Here is a 9,761-nt window from a genome sequence, read left to right as displayed (position 1 = left end):
CATGCCAATGTGGTTTTCACCCTAAACAACACAATAACGGCAATGTTATGCCCATTATATAGATAAAACAGCCAACCACATATACTCTGTTAAAGAGTGGTCATAAGCATCGTTGAGAAAGGGGCCCTCAGTGTTATCTTTTGCCCCTTCATGTTCTGCGTGTATATAAAATACATCTGTGACATTTTTATTCATCTCACGATTATGACAAAAATGTATAGTCAGAGACACTATATGACTTACAAACTAAAACTAAGCTAGTTAGTTTAGTTTCATCCCTTACAAAGTTATAGACAAACTATTTCAGTTTAGTCCACAAACTAAACTTTTTAGAACAAAACCTTATTATTCATAGTTCATTTATGAATTTACTGTTCAGTTAGCATCAGCAACAGTTAAGTGAAACTTTTTTACATCAACAAATTTTGTTTTTTATCTTTAACTACAGGGCGACTAAGACTTTCAATACAAATAAGTATAGTTTCAAGCAGAAAAATAGCCTAATTAGTTCCATTAAATGATATCTTTTATAACAAGTTGATAACATGCACCACAGCTGTAAATTCTAAATTAGAGCTATATGTATGGTGGCAGAGTTAATGACTATGACTTATATCAACAGCATGTACAGAATAGTATGGAATAAGGACTGGAAATGGAATGTTTAACCATCATTTGAAAAGCGTTTCTCCACATACCGTATATGCAAACATGTAAGAGTGAACAGCTGGATGGATAGCTGAAGAGACAGACATCCCCAAGTAGCCCCAGAATTTGATATTCTCAGTAATCCAAGCTAAATAATAATAATATCAATATGGTTACAAGACCTCCCAGGAAAACTGGGATTGTCCCAGTTTTCAGCTTTCATTCTTAGTCTGTCAGCAACAATAGCGTTGTTTAATCATCCTGGGTTTGCTATTTTGTATTCACATTTTTACAGAACTGTAGCAGTATGCTCAGCAAATTGACAGCTCAGTCATTTATTATACATCAAATAAAATAAAGAATGTTATGGATTACTTGTTTAATAATTCTGATTATGTGTTTAATAAGGAATATTCTGTGTTTTGTGTTTTGATTAACACAACCATTTACTTACCATAACCTGGGTTCCTTGAAAGAGAAGACGACCACCAATGACATTATGTATGGGATATGCCTGCCCATTGGATAGGTATCGCTGAGCTCTCTATACTAGAGCTGCTGATAGACCCCTTCCTGGGATGATGCACTCGGTCCCGCCCACCGAGGGGATAAAACTGTCATCCCAAGGAAGCCATTTCTCTTTTTCCCATGAGGGCAACTGATGTGACCTCGCGGTTGGTGGTCGTCTTTTCTTTCAGAGAACCAGAGTTATGGTAAATAACCTAACGTTCCCTTTCAATTCGAAGATGAACCACCAATGACATTATGTATGGGATAATGTTTATCGGAGCCATTGCAAGGTAGAAGGAATGGCAGCATATGAGGGGGTTAGCAGTGTGAACTTATACCCTCAAGGACCCTTGTGCCTAACTAAGACAGGGCAGGATCTACCACATTAAGGCGGTAGAACCAGGATAAAGTATGCGGCGTAGCCCAGCTAGCCGCAGTATAAATATCGGACCGCAAGGCCCCTCTGAAGAGGGCCCAAGATGTAGCCAACCCTCTAGTGGTGTGTGCGTCTACCCTACCACATGGGGGCAAGCCAGCACTATTATATGCAGTCGAGACTGTGTACACAATCCAATGTGACAGACACTGCTGAGAGAACGGGTGTCCTGGGGTCCGTGCCCTGTGACAGATGAAGTGCGCAGTGGGATCTCTCAGGGCTGGCCGTGCAAAGGCTGTGAGAGTAATACAACAGATACCACAGCAACGAGGGTGAACTAGAATTTTTAAGCGCACCAAGATGGCGGGCTGAGCAGGCAGAGTCAACTCCACAGTGGGGTGTGGCAGAGCCGGGGTCCAGTGGAGGATCACGTGTCTCTTTTTCTTTTTTTTTTCTTTTTTAAACTGCAATTGCAATTAAGGTTAGAAAGCAGACTGCAATCACAAAGTGATGTAGGTCTTCCAGCAATGAAATTGCAGGGTCCCCAGAAAACTTGAGAGAGAGCTATTTCATACAGTCTTGATCACAGCAACTGGACAGGGGTGTCTAGCCTGGACTACGTGCAGTCACACGACCGGGGCAGTGTGTAGCCTACAGCGGAGTGGAGCACCATCTACAGGCAGAGGGCAACGAGACACCTCGTGCACCGAGTACCCAAGGGAGCTATGTGCACCTAGGTACTAGACACCTGCCTACCGAGCTCCATGTGCACTGAGTATCGTACATTGTGTACACCATGTACTGTGCAGCACTGTGAGCTCTTGAGCTAATTCTGTGGCAGTGGCCAAGCATCGTGCTTCTCAAGCACCGTGCACACAGCATACTGTGCATGCACTAGTGCTGTAGCAGTGGGTACCATGCACCATGTGCACCACGTGCACCGTGCATACCAAGAACAGCTTCCGAGAGCACTACGTGCACCGTGCACTGTGCAGTGACGCTTTGGCGCTGGGCACCGTGTGCCGTATGCACTGAGCACTTGTGCACACCGAGATACCTAAGTACCAAGGGCTATGTGTGTGCTGTGGTACTGAAGCACCGGGTCATTGAAGGTTGAGGCTGTACAGTATGGGACTAACATGTTGTTGTTGTTTTTTTTTTCTTTCTAGGCAGTACAGCTTTAATTCGTGGAGGACATACAGGAATTGCAGTTACATTAATGTAATTATCAAAGAACTAGTGTAGGAGGAATTGGAGCCTAGATTGGTTCACAACAAATTGAGCATCTCAGTATTGTACTTGAAGGAAAACCAATATTTCTGTCATTTAATTTCTAACTGTAGCTTTGCTTTGAAGACTAAAACAACCTGCCGCGCCTGATTTTCCAATGTGTGTGTGTTTTCATCTTGCTAATTGCTACACTTACTTTGGAAAATAAACTGAAACCTTGAGTGACCAATTAAAGCTATTGACTAGAAACTGGTTTAATTGGCGTTGGTGATAATAATGAGCAACTGTGTTTTTATCTTGGGACCAGATGATGTCCATGGCTAATTTATTTTATCCAGTGAGGATGCACTCTGTTTGTTTTTTTGTCCTTGTGAGATACAGCACTTAATGGCAAATGATGAGCAATAACAAGGGATGCCAGTTTTCAACTGAGTAAGCAAAGGTTGTGCAAACAAATCCCAATAAAAATAAAGTAAATGGCATACAATGTATTGGTACCCGTGACGAGTGATTAAATGGGGAACTTTTTGAATAATCACAGCAGCAAAACAACTATTATTATTATTATATTATTATTATTATTATTATTATTATTATTATTATTATTAATAATATAATAATAATAATAATAATAATAAATAATAATAATAATAATAATAAGCTGACATGGAATATAGATTTTTATTTTTCTTTCAACATTTATATATTGCAGTTGCTCCATGTTGAAGCGTGGACAGCTATTAACAAGAGATGCAGTGCGTTAAAAAAATAGACAGAACTACTATATTTAAGCACCATACTTGTTGAGCTGCAAGATCTTGAGCAAATACCCTGTCAGGGCCCTTACTGTACCATGCAAGTATCTTCACTGATATGAAATGAGATATTAAAGGCTGAGGCAGGAGAAATGGTATATCAGTTTTTATTGTTTCTGCTGTTCTGGAAGTGCCACTGCAGATAACTGGGCGATTCAACTCTGTTCATACTAGGTGTGCCTTTTCACTCACCTATCTGTTTAACCAGGACAGAACCCTTGAGATATACATGTCATTTCAATTTAAACTAACAGTGGATTTCGAGTTTTGGGCACTATTATTGCTATATTATTACTATATTTTATTACAGCAGCAAGAAATAAAAAAGCAAGAAAACAAAGTCTTTTCTGCTGGTTTGGCATCATTTAATTCCATGCTGGCTTTTTGTTCATTTAGGAGACTTTGTGCGATGGGGAATAAATGTACGCATCTGAATAGTAGAAGAACAACTTCAGGTAATTGGTCCAGCTGTGGCCGCTAGCAATCCATCAGCACAGTGTGTGCGTGTCCAGCAGGTGGAACTTGTGGTTAATCAACTCTGCTGTGACTATAGAGCAACAGCTCATTAGCTGTAGCTAGTATACCTGGTCCCCTGCCATCGAACCTTATTGCAAAGCATAACTGCTACATCTTCAGTAAAACCCATGGCTAACTCTTCACTTTAAATACATTTTGGATGTTTTTTTTAATTTTTTAATTTATTTTTTATGACATACATGTTGTTTAAAATTCTCAAATAGTCAGTAGTAAACTGTATCAATCGTTTTAATTTACAATTGTCCTGTGAGATTAATAACACTATGTAACACAATTTTTGTTCCTGGGTAGTAAGTGTTATTTCCTAATTGCTTATGCCTCAAAAGTATAGAAAATGGCTATTATTCCCCACAAACTTTGCTTTTGTGACCAGGACAGTGATATTTTGAAATATCACTATTTCCAATGAGAAAACGGGAGCTTTTATTTCTTTTTGTTCACATAAAGTCAGAAAGAAACAACATATGAATCCAAATTAACATGTATTTATACTAAAGTTATACAAAAATGACTACAAAAGATTTAGAAGTGAGTAGTTTTTCGAGATTTACAATTATACTGTAAATTTACTTTTTTTCTATATTTCTGGTTCAACTTCCTTAATGATTTATAGAATAAGCAAATCCCTTTCTTACAATGTCTGTATTTTAATTTCAATTGTTTACTGTATGAAAAGATGATAAATGCAGGAAGATGTCACTCAAGTTTGCACAACAGCCAAGAAGAATGAACACTGTTCACTGTTAATTAATAACCCAACATGCATTCAGATTGCTACAGAATGCAGAATGGCTGAGGGTAGAGCATTTACCTTGTTTTTATCTCACTAACGCTTCTTCCTCTTTCAATATTGTGGTATCCCTGAATAAACATCCCATCTTGAAAAACATGCAAAATACTTTCATGAGTAATCAGTTCAATAAGTGCAGAGATGCCCCACAGAATATTATCCATTTATCACAAATGTAAGACAACTGAATGAGAAATGTGTTATTCCTTTTCCCCCTCAAAAACATTTTCTTTGCAACGAGATGTGCCTTGACTGCTATGATTTTTGGTTGTTCTGCTATTTTTAAAAAAACATTTAACATGTAAGATGCTGAGTTACTATTATACTTGTGAGAAAGCTTTCTCATGAAAACCCATTTGCATGTATTTTCGAAAAGGTTTTGTAACTTGTTTGGGGAGTATCCTCTTATGTATTCAAGTTTGATTTAATAAACATAAACAGAGAAATAATTCAGGTCACAAAGTGGTATTGTATTTTCTGATTGAATCTACCTCAAGGGATACTGTGTATATAACAGTGCCATACACTTTCCCGGCCCCAGACTAATAAAATATTGTAGCAATCTTGACAAATACGCCACCTACCGGGCCAATAAATAAACCAAGGCATGTAGCTCAAGGAAATTAGCTCTTATTTGGAAGCAACCCCCAGCCTTACACTCTGACGAGAGGATCTGGGAAAGATCCTGCCCCTTTAGAGCAATGGTGCTAGCTGGAGACAGCAACGCAAAGGCAAGATAGAAGATTACTGAGGACAGCAAACTGAGGGGGAGACAGGGAGAGAGAGAGACACACACACACACACACACACACGTTTGTATTCCTATACTTGTGGGGACTTCTCATTGACTCTAACTATATTTTTATTTACTGTTTCTAACACCAGTCAGACATAACTCCACACAGGGTGAAATTCAACAAAAAACTAAATATTTTGGGACGTTCATTTTTTTTTTTAAAGGCATATTTAGTTCTCAAAAAGGTGTTTTACAAAGTGGGGATGTCCCCACAGCGTCAGGTTTTTTTGGAGTTACTATCTTTGTGGGGAAATTTTCTCAAATTTTGTTGCTTATGTTGCACACATGTGTGGACTCGAGCTGCATGCTTGATCTGCCATGGCCCTCGGAGGGTTTGTATCGACCTGTGGATCAATGCACTTTAACATTTTGTAACTCAAAGTTTGTTTTGTTTTGTTTTGTTTTGTTTTGTTTTGTTTTGTTTTGTTTTGTTTTGTATTTATATATATATATATATATATATATATATATATATATATATATATATATATATATATATATATATAATATTATATATATATATATATGTTTATACAGTTAGAAGGTGGGATGCAGTCTGTTCAGTTTGAGTGTGAGAAGGACAGAGAAGGGATAAAGGCTACTTTACATTTCAGAAAAAGAGTCTGAGTACTGGATTTGTGGCCCACTAATGTCTGTGTATTTATCTGTGAATTATAATGGGGATTTGTTATAGTACAAATGAACAGATTTACAAATGTGCAAACGTTTTACATTGACTTCGATAAGTCATTTGCACTTTATTGAGAAACATAGCACATTTAAATAACTGTTTTTGTAAATACTGAACAGAAACTGTGATATTGGTTTCATACATTGCTTTCATACATATATTTGTTAATAAATCAGTTTAGAAATCTGATACTTGAATAAGAATTGACAAAGATCAAACATTAGGAGTGTTGTTTTTTCTTCAAAACTATAAGGAATACACAGTAAAATCTAAAACTAAGTTCTGGCTTAAGAAAAACAAAAAAAGAAGACAAAATAGAAACTGTAAAAGGTTCAAATGCTAAAAGGTTATATTATTGTGTCTTCAGTTTATGTTTCCATGTAGTATCAGAGCCAAAAAAGAACCCTGTTTATGATAAAATTGATGTCAAGACACAGGTTTATTGTTTTGTTTTGTTTTTTAGTGGTTTAGGGGTCTTTGGGGGACAGAAACAAATTTGAACATCAATGTCTTTAAGAAGTAAGTACTCTTTGTTGGCACACACTGTTTAAGCCAATCTTCAGACTAGGTATTGTAGTACTGACCACCAGTGACACTACACAGATTATACGTGTTCAAGCAATTGTGCATCTCTTTCATTTCAGATTAAGGAGTGATTCAGTCTGCAGTCTGCGCTGTGTAGAGCCTGCGTCTGTCTGTGGGTGGGAGGTGGCAATAGGTACACTTGCTTCACTTGTACTCACATGAAGGAGCTCCAGCACAGTATTTGCACGTTCAATTTCTACTTCAGGATGACTCACACATACCAGAAACCAGGTTCTTTTTTTCTGGGTCTTATACACATTGGTTAAAACAATAATAGTGTCCCTTCTCCTTTAATGTGTTACCTTGTTATACTTACTACCTTAATGTTTTCTGGGTCTATTTTCTTTCCCTTAACCATTTTCAAAATGTGTTCCCTTATCTCTTTTGTCCTGACACCATAAATAATTGGATTGAAACAACATGGAAAAAGGAGGTACAATACACTTATTAGAATATGAGTGTCGGGGGCCATGGAGTTCCTGATTCTATATGCAAGATATGAACACATAGATAAGAGATATGTCACAAAAATGACAATCAAATGAGTGCCGCAGGTATGGACTGCTTTTTGACGAGCTTTTCCTGATGCAGATTTAAGCACTGCAAAGAAAATGTTAATATATGAATAGCAGATGCACAAAAGGTCGACACCTGGCATAAAGAAAATGGCCACTAGTCCCATTATGCTGTTCTTCGTTGTTTCCCCACAAGCCAAACCAACTAATGCCATGTGTTCACAATAGAAATGTTCAATAACATTTGAAAAACAGAATGAAAGAGTACTAGCAAGGATGACAATGAGAGAAATTAATAATCCACTTCTTATCAGGAATGCAACAGATAGCTTATAGAAAGTAGAACTATTTATGTAATCATTATAGCGCAATGGGTTACATATGGCAACATAACGATCCCAAGCCATCACCAGAAGTATGGTTGATTCAAAGGAGCAAATCAAATGGACAGAAAACATTTGGGCAAGACAACCACCCAGAGAAATGCCATTTAGGTTCAATACAAGGTTAAGTAACATATTAGGTACAAATGTCATTGGTAAACTTAGATCCACAATTGCTATGGCAAAGATTAATAAGTACATGGGAGAATGTAAATTTGGTTGTGTTTTGATTACAAAAATGATTACAGCATTACCAACTACAGCCACTAGAAACATGAAAAAGAAAGGGATGAAAAGATAAGGCTTGTATTCAGAAAATCCCGGAAATCCAGCAAAAATGAAGTCAGTGTAAGAATGGTTTCCTACTGGTTTTTCTTGCATTGTGATTCCAGTGCTGTTGGCTTTAAACATGCCTGATACCTGTAAAACAAAATAACATTATAGCTTCATATCTATCTATCTATCTATCTATCTATCTATCTATCTATCTATCTATCTATCTATCTATCTATCTCTCTCTCTCTCTCTATCTATCTATCTATCTATCTATCTATCTATCTATATATATACATATTATATATATATATATTAAAAAAAACGATTTCTTTTTTTACAAAGCCAAACACTTTATTTTAGTAAAACACCACCACATTTAATAATGTAAGGTAGAAAGTGTGATATTTATTTTCTTTTCAAATATATCCTAAGGCTGCCACCACTGTAAATGGACATATTTCAAGCATTTACTCCAGTCTTTAAATAACTTCTATTTTTTTATAAAGGAAGAACAAAACAAAAATTCCTGCACATTTTACAAACTAATAAAACAATTCAATTCAAGATCTTTATTTTTTTCTTAGCTTGTAACATTACATTTTCCCCATAATTATACTTACCATGCTTTAATGTGGTTTACCATCCATTGTACCTCCCCTTACCATACCTCTCGGTAATTCACTACACTTGCTTGACCTTGTCCTCTACTACAGTTGTAATTGTACCATGGTATGCTGCCCCATGGCTATAATAGTTAGTATCATGTGCAAACCAGCAGCTGTTTAGATTATATTTTACATGTAATGTAAATGTTTATATATGTTTTTTTTTTATTTATTGCCCACATTGCATAAACAGCTTACACATTCCAATCAATTTACATTATTGGATGTGCATTAATAATACTCACACTATGTAAAAAGGAATCTCTTCTTCACTCTTCAGTTTGACTACACTGTTAGTCGACTCTTGACAACAACTGCCTTTAAATCCCATTCCTATTCCCCAGTGGTGTGGCTTATTGGTGATTCATTCTGCTTCTTAATTGGAGCTCAGATGCCCAATGCTTAATGTTCCCCTTAAGTACATGTTATGAGATCAGAATGTTTAAAACACCTTTTTTTCTTTGTACCTGCTTCAATAAATAACTCTGTAATGCTTACACTGTTGAGCCACTTTCCACACGCTGAGCAAAGCAGCCAAGTCATACTATATGTTACACTGTGGGAGCACAAGGGTCAGTGAAATGCTTCTTGTGGGCCTTTCGTCTTGTACAGTTCTCTTTCCAATGAAATTAGTCAGTCTCACCTCCTGTTGAAGTGAATTCAACATTTGCAATATATCATGTTGTAAAAGGACGAGCAGTGCTGTACAGTGTTTATTTTTAGAACGGGGTTTCCCCCTCTGTCCCTTGCAGTTTATGTTGTGTTTTGTATTATGATTTATGTATTTTTGTTTATTATGTATTTGTATAAATGTCAATGAACGGCATGTGTTTGTGTTATTGTATTTATGACGGTGAGAGCCGTGTGTTTGTTTTTAAAACCTTGTAGTAATGTGTGGCTGTCGGCTAGTGCGTTGTTAAACTAGCTGGCAGTCAAACATAATT

At 36.8% G+C, this 9,761-nt stretch overlaps 1 protein-coding gene across 1 annotated transcript; it reads right to left on the bottom strand.

The window, feature by feature from the left end:
* Positions 1 to 7,276: 7,276 nt before the first annotated feature.
* On the bottom strand, positions 7,277 to 8,257 carry LOC121321237 (olfactory receptor 52D1-like). Its single transcript, XM_041260136.1, has one exon. The coding sequence runs from the start codon at positions 8,255 to 8,257 to the stop codon at positions 7,277 to 7,279; it is 981 nt and encodes a 326-aa protein (XP_041116070.1).
* Positions 8,258 to 9,761: the final 1,504 nt, after the last annotated feature.

The sequence above is a fragment of the Polyodon spathula genome, chromosome 9 (assembly GCF_017654505.1).
Source record: "Polyodon spathula isolate WHYD16114869_AA chromosome 9, ASM1765450v1, whole genome shotgun sequence".
In the NCBI taxonomy this organism is placed as follows: domain Eukaryota; kingdom Metazoa; phylum Chordata; class Actinopteri; order Acipenseriformes; family Polyodontidae; genus Polyodon; species Polyodon spathula.
This window is presented reverse-complemented; position numbering and strand designations above follow the sequence as displayed.